This window comes from Cricetulus griseus, chromosome 6 (genome assembly GCF_003668045.3).
Source record: "Cricetulus griseus strain 17A/GY chromosome 6, alternate assembly CriGri-PICRH-1.0, whole genome shotgun sequence".
Lineage (NCBI taxonomy): Eukaryota > Metazoa > Chordata > Mammalia > Rodentia > Cricetidae > Cricetulus > Cricetulus griseus.
Genome location: NC_048599.1, coordinates 103,149,254 through 103,170,526, shown reverse-complemented (window position 1 = coordinate 103,170,526; position 21,273 = coordinate 103,149,254). Strand labels below are relative to the sequence as shown.

General features: G+C 44.1%; 1 protein-coding gene across 1 annotated transcript in view; it reads left to right on the top strand.

Annotated features, from left to right (window-relative positions):
- The window catches only part of LOC100774346 (rap guanine nucleotide exchange factor 4), a 295,338-nt gene that overhangs the window by 31,618 nt on the left and 242,447 nt on the right, over window positions 1-21,273 (top strand). The window contains exons 2-3 of the mRNA XM_027420185.2: window positions 12,692-12,834; window positions 16,442-16,530. Of these exons, the coding sequence (XP_027275986.1) occupies window positions 12,692-12,834; window positions 16,442-16,530 (232 nt within the window). The remainder of the gene's footprint in view (window positions 1-12,691; window positions 12,835-16,441; window positions 16,531-21,273) is intronic.

Genomic DNA, 21,273 nt, shown 5'->3' with positions numbered 1-21,273 from the left:
CCTCCCCTCTCCAGTAGATGGTGCTGGCATTGCAAACACTTGACCCACTGTGTCTGTCTTAGCTGACATCCTAGGGATTCAAACTCAGGTGGTCTGGCTTGCCCATCAAGTGCCTTTACCACTGAGCTATCTTTCTAGCCCTGTTTTACATGCTTAGTGTTATATGGAATGTTAGGACTTAGGGTGTAGCTCAGTGGCAGAATGCTTGCCTAGCATAAGTGCCAGTACCAGGAAAAAAAAGTTAATTTATGGGCTCCTAGATGTAAGTAAACTCCAAACATTGGTGAACTAGATAAATCTAGTATATAAAATCAAAACTAAAATTACTGGCTTCTTCAGGGAAAATGAAAAGGTACCCACTGAGTAGAAAATAATACCCACTGCATCCTGAATGCTGATAAAAGAGAAAACCTAACTCAGAATAAAAATAAATATTTAAGTCAGGAGAAGTAACAACAACAGCCAACCCTTTGAGTTCCCTCTCTATCTGCCCTAGCTCTTCTAGTGGAGCATTGCAAGCGAGTGATTCCTTCGTCTGTTCAGTGTCCAGGTCTTCCTAATATTGTTGGAGATTATTCTCAGATTTTTGTGTGATTACAAATGCATTAGGTTCTTCTGCTTGGGCTGCTGGATGGGTCTCCTTTTCATTAATGAGCTTGGACCCACCCAGGTATGCAATGCTACTTTCTTTTATGCTCTCTTATAATGGTAGAGATCATTTCTATTGCTTTGGCATTTCTCTCTCATAGAAGTTCATTAGTGCCTGAAAGATCTAGATCTCTGGATGGATACGATGACTTGTTAGCAATAGAAGGAAGCAGTGTTGGTGTTGGATTCAAACAACCAGGCATAGCAAATCATAATTACGAATGCATAGAGTGTTTATAATTATAATTAAATAACAGTACACTAAGAACACTTCGGCACCTTGTGTGATTTACATTCGTGTTTCTGGGCAGCACTGTAATTAGAAACAAATGATTTATATGATGTTCAATCAAAGACTGTAATTAGTATTACTTTCATGTAGCCAAGGCCACCGTTTTTTGTTTTCCCGAATCCGTGTACCCTTTCATCAGTTCACACCCTCCTGACACTTGCAGATGAGAAAGAGAAAGACCCAGAATCTTACTCAGCAACACTTGGAGAGCCTTTGTCTTCCCTCTCTCATACCTCAGGCTTCAGAGTCTTTTCTGGACCTCTGTACATCCCAGTCCCTCGGTCCCAGAAGCTAGGGTTTGAATCCTGCTCTGTCTCAGTGACCTGGAGCTTGGGGGAGAGGCAATAGAAGCTGAAAAGTTGGAACAATGTAGATCACCTAGAGATGTGGTGAGCAGAGAAACTGAAGGATTATCATGGTGAGGGAAGAGGCTGCAAATTGTAGGAAGCAGGTCCCCGATGCTGGAGGCACCCACAGGGAGGCAGGAGCAGGGTTATTTCCAAGTAAGGTGCATACATAATTTATTGTCTAAACCAGGGCACTTTTTTGAGAGTGAATGAGGGCACTATCAATAATTTCAAAGGGACTATAGGACCATGCCATGACTTCCTGTTACACTAGTGCCAAGTGTGCTATGGAGAGAAAGGGAAGATGTTTGTGTGTTATGACACCCAGAAGAGCTTGTGGTACTCTGGAAGTGTAAAGTCACAAGGGCTGGTGGTGGGGAAAGGGATGCCACACAGAGCCACGAAAGCCCATTTCCATCTACTTTGCACACCCTTACCCTCTTCCCTTCCAGTTCACTTCCCTTCAGGAGGCAGATTTTCTAATATGACAGCTCCGATTTTGTTTTCTGATTAAAAAAGAACCCACCCCAGCTAGTAGAATAATGTGTGCAGCTGGTTGGCTGGCATTGGGATCCTGACCAATCAAATCCACTTTGATTTCTTAGTCCTGTTCTTTGAGAGCCTGTAGAATTTCCAATTGTTGTGGCTGCTGGCCATCCTGTCTTTAACTTCCCACCCCATGTCTTTCCTCACACTTCACTGTCTGGCTAGCCAGAAACCTTTCTGTTGGGACCCAGCCCTCACGGGGTCTCCATGAGTTATTTTCCAGCATAACCACAGGTACCTCCTGTTATCCTGGCCTCATCCCACTAGCATCAACATCCTGTTGTGAACCCTTAAACCTTGGGATTTCGTAAGTCTGTATATAAGGCTGCTCCACAATAAAGGTGAGAGACACATTCTCTCAAAATAGGACCAGACATCTTGTCGTTCATCCAAACCTCCAGGCTTTCGACCAATACTCGGACTTAGTCGTGATGCAGGCAGCCACACCTTTCATCCTCTCTCGGTACTTACACAATTTCTGCCTACTCTCCCCAACTATTTAAAATATCAGCATTAGTTCTGAGAGAGTTGGGAGTTAGAAGAAAAGGGGCTCCCTGTGAAGCCCTCCCTCCAAGTCCCCAGGACTCTGCAGAACTCTGTATCTTTCTGGGAGACGTGGCTTCTTTTTGTCTTGTAGTACTGTGTTTTAGAGAAACGCATTGGATTTCCCTAATGGAGCAGAAGTCGGCATAGGGCAGACTGGCAGACCTGAGGTCTGGTTCCATGTGAGACGCAAAGAATTGACTTATTTACCTCTGCTTTGAGAGGCTATGCAACAATCTTGTTGAATGGGGGTCTAGAGATGGAGGGTCAAAGTTCTGACATAATTTATCTCTGCTTTTGTGAAGGAAAGTAGTGGGACAAAGGTACTCCCTGCTTTATTTGCCTGGAGTCTGGGGACTGGGGCAGGTGTGGGCCTCTGTCTTGCTGGCCCCTGGGGGTAGAATTATGAAGTCTGTGGTATCCCTCAAACTAGAGCTCTGTTCAGCATGCTTTCTTGCTTGATTGACCATACATGACTGTAACAAGGCTTCTTGCTTATAGGAATTTTGCCTGGACATGGACTTTTCTGGACCTCCATCTGCAGGCATTTTCTTGCTTTGGTAGTCTTAATTGTTGCCAGTTATTTTAAAAGAAGATTTATTTTATTATTTTTAAGCATGGTGTGTTTGTGCTCATATGCATACTTTTGTGAATGTATGCAGGTGCCCACAGAGGTCAGAAGTATTGGATCCCCTGAGGCTGGAGTTACATTGGTTATGAGCCATGGAGTTACATTGGTTATGAGCCATGGAGTTACATTGGTTATGAGCCATGGAGTTACAATGGTTGTGAGCCATGGAGTTACAATTGTTGTGAGCCATGGGATTACAATGGATGTGAACCATCTGCTTTGGTTCTGAGAACCAGACTCAGGAGCTCTAGAGGAGCAACAAGTTCTCTTAATCTCTGAGACATTTCTCTAGCCCAGTTGTCATTTTTTGAATGTAAGAATTTGAACTTTGTCTGAAATAAAATGCTAGACCCGAGACTGATGTCTGTTTTATTAAATCAGCTTTCCAAACGCTACCTTACCTGCTCTGGACTATTCATCCTGGTCTCTCTGAACCCCTAATGTGTAACAGTGAAAGGAAATACCATGGGGCAGAGTCCTCATTCATAACGGATCATCACCCTGCCATATGTCCTTGGCACACACCCTGCTTCCTGGGGCTTTTATTTTGTGCAGTGAGGCATGCTGGAACTGTGTGTCGCCAAGAACTGCCCCTGTCATTTCACACAGGCGGGTGGTACCGGAAGCTCCTTCCACACAGAGTGAAATTCAGGGCACCAGTTCCCTTGGCATTTGTAATATTGTAATTGGAAATAATGTGTATTATTGAAGGATTTTGTTTTTACTAATAAGTTTATTTTAAAAAGTGTTAAATCTTTAAAATCTAAAAAAAACTGTTTCATCTTCTATCCACTTCCTAGTTATTTAACAGCTTATCCACCATTATGACTAGAGTACCACGGTAAAAAAAAAAAAAAAAAAAAAGCATGATTTTATTTATCTTACTGTGTTTTGTAGACTCTTTAGGTTACTAATGTCTTCTAGCTGATAGTCACTATAGTACATATTCTTTAATTTATAGACAAAAGCCAGCTGTAGCATGGAAAAATCACTTAAAAACAAGACTTTTATGTGCATTTTGAGTCAGCATTGCATGTGGAAGGTACAGGGACATTTTGGTTAAGGTGGCTAAGACGTTTTGATTCTGAAGCACCAAATAATTGCAGGATGATTTACATATCCTTTTGATTAAGTTTTGTTTATAGGCCCAATACAAAACTACTTTTAAACATAGACTTTCCTAAAAGCTTGTTAAGATCCTAGACCAAGTTTAGCCCTGTGTCACCCTACTGAAGTCATGAGTCGGTTAACTTAAACTACTTGCTAGTGGCAGAACAGCTTGTCAGACTTAGTGCTGAACGTCTGTCTCCTTCAGTTGGAGACAGGCCAGCGTACATTCACAGAGGGAAAAGAAGTCTACTTGTTCAAACAAGCAAACAAACAAACAAAACCCCAAAACATTTGTTGAACATTTATTTTTATTTTATGTGTATAGATGTGTTTTTTTCTGTGTGTATGTCTGTGCACCATGGGTATGCCTGCTGCCCTAGGAGGCCCTGAAACTGGAGTTGCAGACAGTTGTGAATTGAACCTGGGTTCCTCTGGAAGAACAGCCAATGCTCTTAATCATTGAGCCATCTCTCCAGCCCCCAGAATTCTACTTCTTGGTAGAACTAGCAAAAAAAAATTTCTGGTCATCTTTAATTCTCCTCTGTCATAAAGCATAAATATTACTCTGATATTTTAGTCTCTTGTACTACTTACTACATTTTTAATTAGAAAAAAGTCATCCACTATTTCTCAGTTTTTCCCTTTTTCCTCTCTTTTTTCCTATCTGGAGCTTCTATCACAAGTATGTGAAACTCCATGGTTTTGTCCCACAGCACCAAGTCTCTGCTCTTTTGTTTTTATCTGGTTCTCTCTGTGTTTTGCCTTGGACAGCTTTTCTTGCCTACCTCACAGTTCACTGATGTTTTCTCTGCTGTACTCCATCTGCTCTTAATTTCAATGGTGGGGTTTTTCCCCCTTTTCATTTTGCATTTTTTTCAGCCTTAAAGCAAATTCTCATTTGCTTTTAAAAAAATACTTTAATACTGCTGTTTCCTGTCTGTTCACTCACCGAGCCAATTGTTTCCTTTAAGTTCTCTCTCTCTCTCTCTCTCTCTCTCTCTCTCTCTCTCTCTCTCTCTCTCCCTCTGTGTGTGTGTGTGTGTGTGTGTGTGTGTGTGTGTGTGTGTGTGTGTGCGTGCATGGAGGGTGGGAGGGGGTAATTTTTGAGACAGGGTTTCTCTGTGTAGCCCTGGCCGTTCTGGAATTTGCCTTGATCTAGGGATCCTCTTGCCTCTGGCTCCCAAGTGCTGGAATTAAAGGCGTGAAGCATTATTGCTCAGCTTTTTTTTTTTTTTACATTTTAAACACATTTATCTCTGCCACTCTAATGACCTTTCTTGGTGTTTTTCACGTCTCTATGATCTCTACTTCTGTTTCTGTTTTCCCACTTTTGAATTTATAGTATTTTATGATAGTATTTTAGACATTTTGGATGTTATAATATTGACATCTTGGATTTTCTTTTTCAAAAAGAAGGCCAATTTATACTCTGGTAGGAAGCTAATTTAGTAATCAATCAACTTGATTCTACCAGGCTTTTTTATTATTTATTTTTTTATATTCCAATCCCAGTTCCCCTTCCCTCCTCTCCTGCTGCTCCCCCACCCCCTAACCTCCCATCTGCTCTTCGGAGAGGGTAAGGCCTCCCCTAGGAAGTCTACTAAGTCTGTCCCATCATCTCGTTACCAGGTTTACTTTTAAGCTGTGCTAGGAAAGTCTACGGCATGGGCTGGGGTACTGTTTTGGGAGTTTGAGATGAATGATCAGAGTGGTTGGAGAGCCCTGTCTTTGGTTTTTCGGAGCTCCTGATCTGTGAGAATGGCTGATCTACAGAAGCCTGTTCGGCTCTTCTCCAGAGCTGTGTTCTGCCAAACCTCTCCATGAACCAGCCTGTGCACGTGCAGCTAATGACGCAACGTGGCCCCTCCCTCAGCCCAGACCTTCCTTCCACGTCCTATCCTGTGACTCACTTCACTCAAATTGTCCCCACCAGCACAGCGAGTCTGCCATGTTCCCTCTGCCTGTGATTCACAAAGTATATCAGCAAGACAACGAGACTGTTACATGGATCCCCCTCGCGTCTCCTTGTTTGGACCACAGTCCCGTGTTGTCTGTTGTCTAATGTCTGAAAGCAGGTGCTTCATGTAGACTGTTCAATGTCTATTTACTCTGGAAGAATTAGTGCCATACCAGTCCATCACAGCATGAAGTGCAAGTTTCTCTTTCCTTTAGTGGTGATACAAGAGATGTATGTATGGGGCTTGGGGTGGGGATTAAACTCAGGACCCCATGTATGGCAACATGTACTCTACCATCAAATTATGTCATAGACTTTTATTTTCTTTTTGAGACAATGTCTTACTAGCCTTGGCTGGCCTAGAACTGGATATGTAGACCAGGATGGCTTTTCATAGATATGCCCCTGCCTCGTCCTCCTGAATTAAAGGTGTGTGACACAATGCCCTGCTAGAAAAACAAACAAAGAAACAGACTGTCAGTCTCTGTGGTGCTTACATGACCAGTCCGAATATCGAATATGAAGTTAGTTAACCAGTATCTTATCTGCTTTTCTGTTGCTGTGAAGAGACATAACCAAGGTGACTTACAGAAGAAAGATATATTGGGGGCTTAGAGTTTCAGGGTGTAAGTTCATGACCATCATGGCAGGGAGCTGGGCAGTAGGTAGGCAAACATGGCACTGAAGCAGTAGCTACAAGCTTACTTCTGATCTGTAAGCAGGAGGCAGAGAGAGAGAGAGAGAGAGAGAGAGAGAGAGAGAGAGAGAGAATTGAAATAGTGTTGGATTTTTTGAAATATCAAAACCTGCACCTAGTGACACACCTCCTCTGGCAAGGCCACACCTCCAATCCTTCCCAAACACTTCCACCAACTAGGCACCAAGTATTTAAATATATGAGCTTATGGGAGCTACTCTCATTCTAACCACTATAGCCAGCCAAACCTATAGAGCTGCATTTGGCTAATGGTTAATGGGTGAGGCTCAGTAAGAGATTCATGATCTGATTAAATGAGCCCCAGCTTAGCATCTTAACTCACTTTTCCTTTGTGTTCTTCAGGTTGTAACGTGCAGGGGCACCAACAGCAGATGCTTTGCTAGATGGCAAGGCAGAAATAAGCCAGGAGTGTTCCATGAAGAGTAGGGCCTCAAACAAGTGGCTAAAAAGCTCCAAGGGCTACATAGCTAACTGCAAAACTACTGTTCTCTTACAGAGAATCACAAAAGCTGGTTCAGCTTAAGAGTTTTTTCAAATTTTCTCTGCTAAAAATCTGTTTCCCTTTCCTGATGCTCCTGGCAGTGTGTCCATGCTTCAGACAGGCCCAGATGGTACAAGCTTGAAAATGGTTGGTTCAGGCTAACTAATGTCAGTTTTGTTGCCTTGGTATACACAAGGCTGATTGACTAGGGTTATGCTTCCCTGTACCATTGGCTTAGATACAGAATAGATGGAATAGCATATAGAATGGAATATAGAATTCTATAGAATGGAATTAATGGCTTCCCTCGTTATTGATCAAGAATGGGAAAATTAGTAGACATGTGTGGTGGTTCATACCTGTAACTCAGCCCTGGGGAGGTGGGAGCCACCTTGAGCTACTTAGGTCAGCCTGAGCTATGAGAACTTGACTCCAAAACAGACAGACAAACAAAAGGGAAGCAAGCAAACAAGAGTAAAGGTTATCCAGAGCATCTGACTCTCCCAGCCCAAGGCTCCGAGTGGGCCAGCCTTTTGAGAATCTCTTGCTGAGTATTCTGTGAATCACCTATAAGAAAAGCCACTAGTTCTGATTTAGCCTGAAACATTTTTGAAAAGCATCTGTTACCTGACTCATTCTGTGTACTCTTCTAGAGTGTACAGAACTGAAAGAAGCTGTTTTACCCTTATGCTAGCAGGGTACTTGGTTCTATCTGTGTGCATTTGGGGGTCTAGTTTAGTTGCATCTGCAGAACCTGTGACTGAGGGTGTGTGCCCAGCCTGATGATGCTGTACTGACCTCAGATACTCAGGCACAGTCAGAGAAGATGTCTGAGAATGGGCTTCTGGAATTGATATGGCTTGCTTTCTATATTGGGCATCAAACCTGTATGTTCCAGGCACTGAGCTGCATCTTCAGTCCCCAGATGAGGTTGTGCTTTGATTTTGTATTGTGGTTTAAATGTAAAGAAACAAAAGACAACACAGAATGTGGTCCAAAAGGCCTTCTTCCTTCTCCACTCACTCACAAATCCCAGACTCAACATCCTTTAAGCCTTACCTGGCCTGGTCCTGGCCTTCAGGTAGCAGTGAGATTTTTCATGGGTCACAAGAGCAGTGACTTTCAATCCCTTGTGGGACCTGTGACATAGTACCTGTACCAAGTGGGGAGGCTAAGGTATATGGGCCTCCATACTTTTGTTCAAGGCCAAAATGGTAGTCTTCATGATCTCCAGTCACAATCTCTGATCTCATTTTGTTAGACGTGAGCCCAGGGGCACAAAGAGATCACCACTCCAATTACAGTGTCTCAACAAGGCAAAACTTACCTTCTGATCAGCAGGGTGTGCTACTTACGAAAGCAGAGGAGCAGACATAGGAACAGGAAGTTGACTTCCTGTTCGGTTTTTAATTCTAATGTCAGTGGTGACTCTGGCTTTTCCCCATTGGCTGGGACCTGACCTCACAGTCTTTCATGATTGGCTAGTTTTAAAAGAATTGGTATAAAAGACACACGGGGGTGGGCCTAGGCCCTATCCAGAAGGATGCGATAGACTCTGATGACACCCCATGGAAGGCCTCACCATCCAGGGGGAGCAGAAAGGATATGTGATAGGTAGGGTTTTAGCTGGAGGCGGGTGGGGGGTGGTAGGGGAGGAGGAGAGGTAGAGGGAACTGGGATTGTCATGTAAAACAATCTTGTTTCTAATTCAAATAAAAAAATCTGCAGAAAAAAAAAAGAATTGGCATAAAAGAAATGAAGGAAAGTGGGCCACATAAGTCATTTAAGTTCCAAGAATGCAGCAGGGCCTTTGTGTAAACGAAGGTTTTTACCGGGAGTGTGTGGTGGTGGTGGTAGTGGGGTAAAAACATTTGCATATAGGTTTTGCAAAGTGGGGTGAGAGGAAAATATTTTCATAAAAGTCTCACAAAGTAGGAGAGATAGTAAGATTTGAATTCCTATTGTAAACAGAAGTTTTACAGGGGTTGACAGAAAAGATTAATATCTAATGTTTCTTAACTTTGGATCTAGAAGGTCTCTTTTCTTTTCATTGTTTTATAGCGATGTAAAAGCAAGTGGGCTGGTTACTAAGTGGAACTCTGCAAACTCTGTGGGCTCTGCTTCCTGGAGGCAGGCATACAGATATTGGAAGGACTGGGAATACCTTGGCATGCCTTGGTTAAGGGTAGCTGCAAGCTCACTGGCAGAATCACAGACAAAGGAAAATCGTAGCAATTGAGTTGATGTGTGTCCATGTATGTGCAGGTGTGTGTACATGTATGTATGCATCTAGTATGTGTCTGCATATCAGCTTGTGTGTGTGTGTGTGTGTGTGTGTGTGTGTGTGTGTGTGTGTGTGTGTGTATGTGTGTGTGTATGCACAGGTGTGTGTGCATGCACTTGTGTAGTGAATGAATGGGAAAGGGACAGGGGAGGAGTAAGGAGGGTGGGGCTCTCTCGAGACAAACCGAAGTGATAGCCTAACCCCAAAGGTTACAGACTCAACTGCTAGCTGGTGGTGCTGTAGTTATAAAAGGAGAAATGAGAAGGGGGGCATTTTAGGGCTTTTTACAACAATGCACTCATGAGATCTTGGTAGAATTTTACTCATAGTGACATCTCTTTCTTTTCTGAATTCCTTCCCCTTCCTTGATGATTCTCTATTGGAAAGTGCTGTATGTGTACAGAAGTCCCTCACCTTGGGCACACAGACCATGCCTTTATGTCACCAGGTAGCTTTACTTACTTCCTGAGTAAATATATGCAGATTGGATGAACCATCATCAACTCCTTCTTTCTGAATTTCATTGACATTGTTGGAAAAACTTGCAATTAGGAAGGAGTAAACAGTGTTCTAAGTGGTTAATAATTGTATAATTAAGATGATAACCTGATAAGTGGCAAACATCTTGAGTTTCAAAGACCTTTGACACCTCTACGTCATCACTGGCATTATAAATACACGATTGCAGCATCCTGATAGTTGCCTGACTTATGTGTCTAAATGTTTTTGAGTGTAAATTGAGATTCATTATACTTGCTTTATCTAATAAGCCGCAATGATAAAAAATTTCCATAGGTGTCAAAACCCCTTGAAAAGCTAAGTGTTAGAAAAAGACTGAGACTGTTAAATGTGTATTGTCTAAGATCTTATGGTTATAATAGAAAAGAATGTACACATGTCTAAAACTCCTTCAAAAGGTACACAAGTATTCTAGTGTATATCTCAAGTTCTGTATTCATTACTTTCATTAGATACTCTGTGTGTGTGTGTGTGTGTGTGCGTGTGTGTGTGATGTCTATGTGTACATGAATACCTGTGTGGAGGCCAGAAGTCAATATCCAGTATCTTTCTCTGTCATTCTTCACCCTAATTTTTGAGATGGGGTCTCTCACTGGATATGGATCTCACCTTATCCACAGATCATTTTCTTAGTCCCTCATTAGATGCTTCTCTTAAGGGTCTTAGTGACTAATGATCATGTTCTTAGTAGTAATAGTAGTAGTAGTAGTAGTAGTAGTAGTAGTAGCTTCTGTAACCTCGTGTGATTTATAAATCTCACATGAGTTATTATAGCTTTGGTAGTTTCTCATTAAAGGAGGGAAATGTCTTTTTTACAATGACTTCCTGTTGACCTGAAAAGTCAAACTGGGCAACAAAGTCATTTTAATTCATGTGTACTTAGCTAACCTATGTCTAATGTTCTGAAATATATACACCAGAAGACATTTGAAGATGAATGGGACTAGCACAGTTGGCAGAGTGACTAGCATGCATGACACTCTGGCCTAGGCTTCAGTACTGCATAAACATATGCACATACAAACACATGAATACAAAACAAATAAATCTAACTTCCAAATTTTTAATTAAAAAAATCATCATTTTTCACTCTTTGGGGAACTTAAATGTTTAACAATGGGCGACATCACAAAACCACCAATGTCTTTTGTGACTTACAGTCTGGATCTGAATCTTGTTGATCTTCTGGCTTACTTTGACCTTCATGGAAGTACATTTTTCTTCTGCTGCTCGTGGGTCTTTAGTCTCTCCTATGGCGCATTAGGCTGGCAATCTACTGTGCTGTGGTCTGCCTTCCTAACAAAGGGCATCCTCAGGGGAATAAAGGAGCTTCTGCCTTCCTTTGTGTGGGCAGAGGGACCCTCACCTCTTCTTGCTTGTCCTGTGAAGAGGGACTCCACCATATCAGTGTCATTTCCAACTCTCCTGCCTTGCAATTCCTCCTGGGGTCATTTCCACCCTGGCCTTGCTTTGGACCAGCCCCAGGCCTCCTGTGGCAATGGCCTGACTCCCTGCAGGTGCTGACAGTGTGACATGAACCCACTGGGCTGGATGCCTTCTGAGGGACATTCTACTGCCATCCTTGCTTCCCTCCCAGCTCACACAGACTCTCTTTGGGCAGCATGATGTTCATACTTGAAGTTCTGGCTGCCTTTCAAAGCCCTGAGCCTTGAGGGCTTTGCTTCTGATGGGGAGTTTGGAAGTCCTCCAGAGGTGGTGGATGGAAAGGGGCCCTGACACTGATGTGCTGTGCTGCTATAACAAAATACCATAGACTGGGGTAATTTATGAAGAAAAAAAACATATCTGTCACAGTTTGGAGTCTGGGTGATCCATTAGAAGATGGGAGGGAATCATGCTTTCAGGGCCTTCTTGCTGCACAAGCCTGTGGTGGGCAAAAAGAAGGCAAACAGTACCAGTCATGCAAAAGTCAAAGAGAAAGGGCCTGGAGAAGAGGCAAGAGCACCACACTTGTCCTTTTGTTAGGAACTCATTCCTATGACAGCAGTGTGAGCCTTTCATGCGGTGCAACCCTCGTGGCCTGATAACCTCTTAAAGAGCTCAGCACGGTTTCCTGGAAGCTTTGCAGCAGCCCCTGCACTAGGGAGGTCTGTGAATCCCCCAGCTCTTCAGGTACACGGCCATCTCAGCAGACGGGGCACTGTACATCCCAGGTCTCCATAGGAAGTTCCTTCTGCACCTTCTCTGTGGGAATTAGCTGGGCTAGCTGGGACCACACACATTTTCTTTGAATCTAGTTTTCTTGACTCTGAGCTGTCCTGTCCTAGACATCTGCAACAGTTAGGACTTAAAGTGAACAGAGAGAAATGCCTGTGATGGAGATAGGTTACATATGTGTGACAGAACTCTTGGGATAGCGGGACTAACTTCGCAGTACAGGACTGTAACCCAGCACTTGGGAGGGACAAGGACAATATAAACAGTTCAAAGTCACCTTTGCCTATGTCCTAAGTTCAAGGCAGACAAGGCTACAGGAGACCCTGTCTCATGATAGATAAATAAGCAACTGTAATGAGTTATGTCTTGTGGCCTATTTTTCACAAAGACCTTACAGGTTCTGTGTCTCCCCCCACCCCACCCCTTACCCCCTGCAGGCCGTTGGAACGATCTAGTGAAGATGTGGACATAATTTTCACTCGACTGAAAGAAGTTAAAGCTTTTGAGAAATTCCACCCAAACCTCCTTCATCAGATTTGTTTATGCGGCTACTATGAGAGCCTGGAGAAAGGAATAACACGTAAGCCCCGTGACTCCTGTGGCATGTGCTTATGTGTGGCTTGTGCTCATGTGTGGCTACCATTTGGGGACAGATACCCCCACCCCCAGGGCAGCAGCTCGCTTTCTAGATGGATTTGGAAGGATAGACAGGCATGCTCATTTAGCTGTATCCTTTGGAAGGACAGACAGACAGACACATTCATTTAGCTGTATCCTTAGAGATTCAAATAATCTTCTTTATTCCAGGAAGGATGTGACCCTGGGTGTGAGCAAAGCTTTCTTATCCAATGCTGTTAGCTGTGTTTTGAACAGACCACAGTAATGTTATTTATCCAGATGTTAATCAGGGGCAGAGAGAATAAAACAATAGGGTGAATGCTGCACTTTTGAAGTATTTTTCTTTTCAAGCAGCGTCCCAGGCTGGAGAGATGGCTCAGAGGTTAAGAGCACTGGATGCTCTTCCAGAGGTCCTGAGTTCAATTCCCAACAACCACAACCATCCGTTATGAGATCTGGTGCTCTCTTCTGGCTTTCAGGGATACATGCAGACAGAAAACTGTGTACATAATAAATAAATCTTAAAAAAAAAAAGGAAAGCAGCGTCCTATTTCTAGGTGTGATTTATGTTGTGCTAACAGAATGCTTCCATCTGACTGCTTTGAATAACCAATGATTCATTCAAGGAAAAAAAAAATCTCCTCTTCTGTGAAAGCCCTGAGGTGAGATGATTCATGGCTGGTAGAGAAGGACCTCTGGTCCCCAGCCTCCCCATGCTCCTCAGGGGGTGGCTTGTTTCTCTCAGCAAGTGGAGGCATTCTGTGTCCACAGCACAAATCCTCACTGCAGGACTGTTTCTCCTGAGTCCCCCAGCAGACTTCCTGTGCCGTGCCTTTGGCCAGAGTTGTACCCCATGGCTAAAGTCTAGAACAATCACTAGCAGAGCTGATGAGTTGTCCTGGATTGATTAGAACAAGTTTCACCATGCCGGTTGGGTTAGGGTAGGAGCTCTTGGACCAGGCCTGTGGAAGAAGGTGTGAACTTGGGTAAAATCTGGCTGGGTTGAGTAAGAGTGCATGATGGGTGGGAGAGCAGGAGCAGTATCAATGCAGAAAATGTAGGAAATTAACAACAAAAGTCTCCTGTCATCCCCAGACCTAGAGCTGACTGATAACATTCAGCATGTGTCCTTTGAAGTGTTTTCCCAGGACTACACAAAATTGATCACCTTTCTGATTTTAAAAAATTCTCCACACAGGGACAGGAGAGGTGGCTCAGTGGTTAAGAGCACTTGCTCCTCTTTAGAAGGGTTGGTTCCCGTCACCCACTTGGGGCAGCTCACAACCCATACAATTCCAGCTCCTGGGGATCTGACATTCTCTTCTGACCTCTGCGGGCATGTGTGTGCACACAGGCACACAGGCACACAGGCACACACACACACACACACACACACACACACACACACACACCCATAGGCACACATACACAATGAAGTAAATCTTTAAACATCTTTGCATATGTAATTTTCAAGCCAACATATGTATTTTTCTTACTGATGTCAGAAACTTCATTCTTTGGGGGGGGTGTTTTTGTTTCTTAAAGTCATTTTGAGACAAATCTTGTTGGCATGTAATGGGAATTGCATTACCTCTGTAACACCAAGTGTGTTGCAGAGGCTGAGAGCAGCTGGACACTGTCATTGTCATGTACCTATCCACAACACAGCCCACTCAGAGGGCTCAGAGTGTAACTATAACTGTGGCTCCCAGAAGCTTCCTCTTAGGTCCTTCATATCAGCCCTGCCAGGCCTAGGCTGGCCCCTGAACTGGGCGTTGATTTTCAGTAAGCCACTTGCTTGACCTCTGATCATAAACATGAAAAACAAACAAACAGGCAAAAATCAGTTTGTTTCATGGGGTTCCTCGATTGCAATATTTAAGAGAAGAGTTGGATTGAACGAGATTTTGAAGGGAGAATTTCAGAGTGAGTTTTTTTAATACAAGATTGATTTCATTTTGGGGTGTGTGTGTTTGTGTGTGAGTGTGTGTACTACATATGTGCCATAGCCCACTGAGGTCCAAGAAGAATGTTGCATCACCTGGTGTGGTGATATTTTATTTATGTTCTGATAAAACCACTGGAGATCAAAATGCAAAACTAGACACAGCCATAGAACCAGGCAGTGATGATATACACCTTTAATCCCAGCAGCCATACTAGCTAGCCACAGAGGCCAGGCAGTGGTGGTGACACACACCTTTAATTCCAGGACTCAGGAGACAAGGAGATGGCGCTCTATGAGTTCAAGGCCATCCAGGTCTATACAAGAATGAATCAGTCTAAAAGAATAACAAAGCTCATGCCTTTAATCCTAGTACTAGGGAGGTATAAAAGGAAGACGCAAAGGACCTCATGGGAGATTAATTTCCAGATTGGGAGAGCATTTGCCTCTGAGGATTTGTGGAGACAGGAGCACCCATTTTGGTTCGAGGTAGAGTAAGAGCTAGTGGCTGGCTGCTTTGCTTTTCTGATCTTCAGCTTGAATCCCAATATCTGTCTCTGGATTTTTATTATTCATATTACAGCCTGGAGCTGGAGTTCCAGGTGGTTGTCCGATGAGGGTGATGGGAACTGAACTCTGATCCCCTGGAAGCATAGTAAGTGCTCTTAGTGGTTGAGCCATCTTTCCAGCCCTGCAGATGACTTCTCAAAGTCTACTCTTAACATAATATGGGACATAATATCTAAATGGTTTCTCTCAGAGATTACAAACTCAGAGACAATTTAGGTTCAGTAATGTCTGGTGAGGATCATAGTCAAATGCGTAAGGGCAGTGGCTTCAGAAAATAAACAAACAAAAAAACAATGACTCAGTCCTTACAATTTTTATAAATAAAGCAAACCAACCATTGGTTAGTTTAAAAGGGAGTATGTTACTCTAGAAAACATATTACATGCATTCATTTATTTATTAACTTAATTACTTGTTGATGGAGCCTTGCTATGTTCTTGAGCAGGCCACAAACTCAGGGTCCTCTAGCTTAGCCTTCTGAGTGCTGGCACTGTGGGTGTGGCCACCACAGTGTTTTTGCCTTTACTGCAGATCCATGAAATTGGGTGGCACAGTGTGACAAGTCAAATAATCCTTTCCCCCATGTAGAGTCATGGTTTTCCAAGAATCACAATGCAGTGAAGTATATTTAAGTCACACAGAATGTTAGTGAATTATTATAGTCAATGTTTTGTATAGCCTTGGCTGTCCTAGAACTCACTCTGTAGACCAGGCTGGCCTCACAGAGATCCGCTTTCCTCTCCTCCCGAGTACCAGGATTAAAGGCTTTCGTCACTAAGTTGGGCCAATGGATCTCCTCCATTCAGGATAATCAGTTATTTCAGCTCATCATCTGGGAGTGTTCTGTAGATGAGGTGTCTGCTTCGGAGGATGTGGAAACTATATGATAAACTTTGTGGATGGATGGCATGAAGAAAGCCATGTTGAATTCTTGTGGAAATAGATGAAGGAAGGGTGAGAATAAGCAATGCTCTAATAGCAGTGACGATCTGTCAGGTTGTACAGACAAAACACCCCTATGCCTGGTGTGTTTACATCACTGTTTCTTTTCCAGTATTTCGCCAAGGTGATATTGGAACCAACTGGTATGCTGTCCTAGCTGGGTCTTTGGATGTTAAAGTGTCTGAGACCAGCAGTCACCAGGTAATCTACCTTGTCATTAAAAACAGTGATAGATGCATTATTACTGTTGTTTTTAGTTTTCTTGATATTTATGTTTTGAGGATTTCATTTATGACTACTGTATTTATACCACTTCCAGTCCCCTATTTCCCATTCCAACTCCCCGTGTCCCTCCTCTACTTCTTCTCAAATTCATGGCCTTGTCTACAATCTTATTTTTTTAGACACCTTTTCAGATCTACTTCCCCATGTTAAGTGTTTGCTGAATTCCTCTGTTTAGATGTGTCATAGAAAGACATACATTGAAAGTCTTGTGTGATTTGAGCAACCCTCTTGTGTGTAGAGGGTTGGAACATTTGGTTCAGGAATGCACTGGCTGTCCACCTTCCGGGAAATGCACACAGTTCCATTGCAGTGTGATAGACAGTTTCCTCATTGCTGTAGGAGGTGAGCATCAGGAAGGAGGAATGCTCCCCTGCCTCCCTTGTGTTGTGACTTTTCTTCATATCACTGTCCCTCGTCAGCATCCTAGGAGCTCCAGAGATGCAGGGAAAAGTGGGTGATGCAGGCACCCTTCAAGACTCTCTTTCCTAGTTTAGGGTGATGGCTCAGTCAGGAAAATGTCTGCTCTACAGACACAAGGACCTGGGTGCAGAGGCCCAGCAACCATTTAAAAGTCTTGTATATCCGGGTGGTAGTGGTGCAAGCCTTTAATCCCAGCACTTGAGAAGCAGAAGCAGGAGGACCTCTGAGTTCGAGGCCAGCCTGGTCTAAAGAGTGAGTTCCAGGATAGCCACAGATGTTTCAAAGAGAAACCCTGTCTTGAAAAACAAACAAAAAGCAAAAAAGAAAGGAAGGGAGGGAGGAAGGAAGGAAGGAAGGGAGGAAGGAAGAGAAAGAAAACCTGGTATAACCACATATATCCGTAGCCACAGTTCTCAGAGGGAGACAGGGACAGAGACAAGTCACTGGAGCATATTGGCATATTGGCCAGTAAAATTGATGACTTCCGGATTCAATGAGAGATTCTGGGTCAAAGAATAAGGTGGAGTGCAATTGAAGAAGACACCCAACATTGAATACCTCTGGCCTACACGCGCGCTTACACACACACACACACACACACACACACACACACACACACACACACACAGGCACACATATACACACACTAAATGTATAAGAGATAGTTTCTGTGCCTTTCTGGCGGCACACTTCAAAGGGGAAAAGTTATTCTAAATTTGAGATTTACATTTTCTAAGGACTTGTGGGCAATCTTCCTCTTTTTTTTTTAAAAAGAAAAGATTTATTTATTTTGGTGTGTGTGTGTGTGTGTGTGTGTGTGTGTGTGTGTGTGTGTGTGTGTGTTGCCTGCATGTAAGCCTGTGTACCACGCGAATGCCTGGTGATGGAAGAGGTCAAAAGAGGGCATCAGTGCCTCTGAGCTGGAGTTATGGATGGTTGTGAGACACCATGTGGGTGCTGGGAATCAGACACAAGTCCTCTGTAAGAACAAGAGCCCTTAAACACTGAGCCATCTCTCCAGCCCCACAGTTGCCCTCTTAAAACTGCAGTGGCATCCGAAAAGATTGATGGTGGAAGGGAACGTGGAGCACAGTTGGTTTCCTGTATTAGGTCCACTGTTGTTCATGGTTATTCTCCCCTCTGGTGCACAAGTCTCCCTTGTCCCACAGGCATTTTCCATGTGTGGCTGTGCAGAGAATCCACCTGCAGCCCATGGCTTCCAGTTGTGTTGGCTCATCCCCTATTCTCTCTCAGGATGGAGTGTCCTTGGATTTCAGGGAGGGCTTTGGCTTTTATCAGCTGCCTCAGTTTCCCAGTGTGTCTGAAAACAGCTGCGTTCTTTGCCTAGTCATCCCTGGTAGACAGTATTCTAAGCACTTAATAAGCCTTGCTTTACTCTTGGAATCCCCATATAATAACCCAGGAACTAGGCCATATTCCTGTTTCCTCTTCACAGATGAGGAAACTAGCTCCCAAGTGGTTAAACAGCTTACTCTAAGTGATGTATTATATGTAGAAATTAAAGGAGCTAGGATTCACACACAGGTGGTTCTGAAGCTGGTCCCATGCTCTCAATCACTGCTCTGTGTGGTTTGGCCAAAAAGAAACATGAATGGATATAGTTCAGTTGGTAGAGAGCTTACCTAGCTTGCAGGAAGCCCAAGGTTTGATTCCCAGCACCATATGAACAGAATGTGGTGTACATAATTTTAGGTGGAGTCAGGGGGATTAGGACTCAAGGTCATGTTGATGTACATGGAAAGTTTGGGCCAGCCTGAGCTACAGGAAACTCTAAGAAGGAGAAGAAAGCAAAATGATGAAATATTACTCCCTTTACACGCATGCACAAGCACACACACAAATTTGTACTTATGTACACACATGTGCACATGTACACACACACACACACACACACACACACACACACACACACACACTGTTATCATCCTGCCACACTGTAGCTGCTGTCCTGACGGGCACCCGTGGGTGTCTCTGCTTAGAGCTTCTTGGTGCTTGCCCTGTCTAGGGGTTTTCTGCCTAGATGTGCCACAGGGAGGACCTTGAGGAGGGTCATTCGCTGATCCCTCTTGCTCTTTGAGTTGGCCCTGAGTAAGTCTTGATGGAGAAAGGAGAGAAGCTGAAAAGAGAAAGGGAAGGAAAGAAGAAGGTGAGGATTAAGGAGGAGAGAGAAGAGGGAAGACAGAGCAGCTGTGCCCAAGGCAGTGACTGCAACAGCAGCAGCAGCAGCAGCAGCAGCAGCAGCAGCAGCAGCAGCAGCAGCAATGGGCTGGCACACTTTGGCTTGAGATTTTGATGGGGTCAAAATAAGATGAGGTCAGGGTCTTCAGGAACATTGCCCTGCACCCATGGGAGAGCCCCAAGAGGTCCTAGCAGGGAAGAGCCAGGAAACACTTTGCCATTAGCTGTGAGGGTTTACACTTTAATTTAATATAATTTAATTGTAGGTTTTTAATCTGTAATTTTGACCTTACCCCAATGCAGAAAACTTTCCTAGGCTGGGCATGGCCTCCCACTCTCCTGAACTGTGAGGAATCGTTGGCTTTGTACTGACGCTTGCTTACTGAATCTACATACTCCATCCTATAAAGCTGGACCAGTTTTCTGAATTTATTCACATCATTGGGGTACAAAGAAGAAAAGGGACACCGAGATTCTACCTTTTCTAGGATGTAGCCAGAGACAGACAGGGGACCAGGCTCCCAGGCAGCTCAGGGTCCCAGCTGTGAGATAGGCAGAGGCTAAAGAGAGTGGAAAAGCTGGCTGGCCCTCCTGAAAAGAGAAGGGGAAAGCCCCATCTACCTGGGCTGGCTGTGTGGTGGGCACTGGTCCTCTGCCTAGTAGCAGTGGGGGCCAACCAGCCTGATTGCTTAGCTTGGTGGAATAGTGCCCTATGTAAGAGAAAAAGAAGTAAATGGATTTAAGAGGGAGAGTGGGGGAAAGAGGAAGGGGGGAGGGAGACAATGAGGCAGAGAGAGTGATTGATTTTGAGGAACTGGCTCCCAGATTCATGGAGCCTGGCAAACTCCTAGGGCAGCTGTTGGCAGGGAATGGGGTAAGAGTTGATGCTACCTTCTTGAGCAGGGAGGCCCACCTACTTTGGGAAGGGTAATTTACTTTCTTTGAAGTTTGTTTATGGGTAGCAAGATGACTCAACGGGTAAAACTGTTCCTTGTGCAAGCCTGGAGGACCCAGTTTGATCCCCGGGACCTATGCAAAAGGGGAAGAAGGAATGGACTCCACAGAGTTGTCTTCTGACAGCCACATGTGTCCTGTATCCTCAAATAATACATAAAAATGAATAAACTTAATTCGTATCCAAAAAGCCTTTACAACAACATCTAGTGTTTGGCCGAGAAAATGACCCGGTTTGCCTAGAAAATCTATTACACCACTCTGTCCCTTACACCTTACTGGCTTCATCTTTAGCATTTAGGTGCTGGCATACCCATAGACTAGGATACGAGGCTCCAAGACAGTGTTTCCAACTCTCCTGGGGCCACAGAGGTGCATATCAACTTTGGATTCAGGTCTGAAGTCCTACAATGTTTACATTCTTCCTGCTGCCCACACAGGAGTGCAAAGTGATGAAAGAGAAAGAGAAATGGTGACAAGAGATTGAAAAGGAATTGAGAGAGGACAGAGCAGAGCTGTGCTCAGGGTCAAGTCATCCCGAGAGGGCAGGACAGCCTTTCTCTGCTAGCCTGTGTCTCCATTTTCTTTCTCTAAGACCCTCTCTCTGTTGCTTGTCAGTCTTCTCACTAAATCAGAAGGAACACAGAAACAAGTTCCCTACTTGCACCTGAGATTCAGTCTCTGTGTGGGGGCATTTGCTACTTTCTGGGACAGAACGGTAAACAAAGAGCAAGAATGGCTTCTGGCTCAGGGGCGCCGCCTACAGGCAGCTTCGAACTGAGCATCCTACAGGCGTCTCAATGGCCATTCCCTCCCTGCACACACCTCCCGCTCTCTTGAGAGCTCTGATGCAACTCATTTTATCCCACTTATGTGCTGATGCCTGTAAGATGTGGCAGCCAGTTCCCTGTGCCTTTGGGGCTTACGTCCTGGACTATAATAGGTGCCTGAAGAGAGAAGAAATAGAAGTGAGGTCAGCTAGGGTCACAGTCGTTGGGAGAAGCTGCTTTCCCTTGGGGTCCTCTAGCCATTCACCAGCTTACCACCTTAAGAGCACAGTGTCTTCCCCACTGTGTGCTTGGTGTA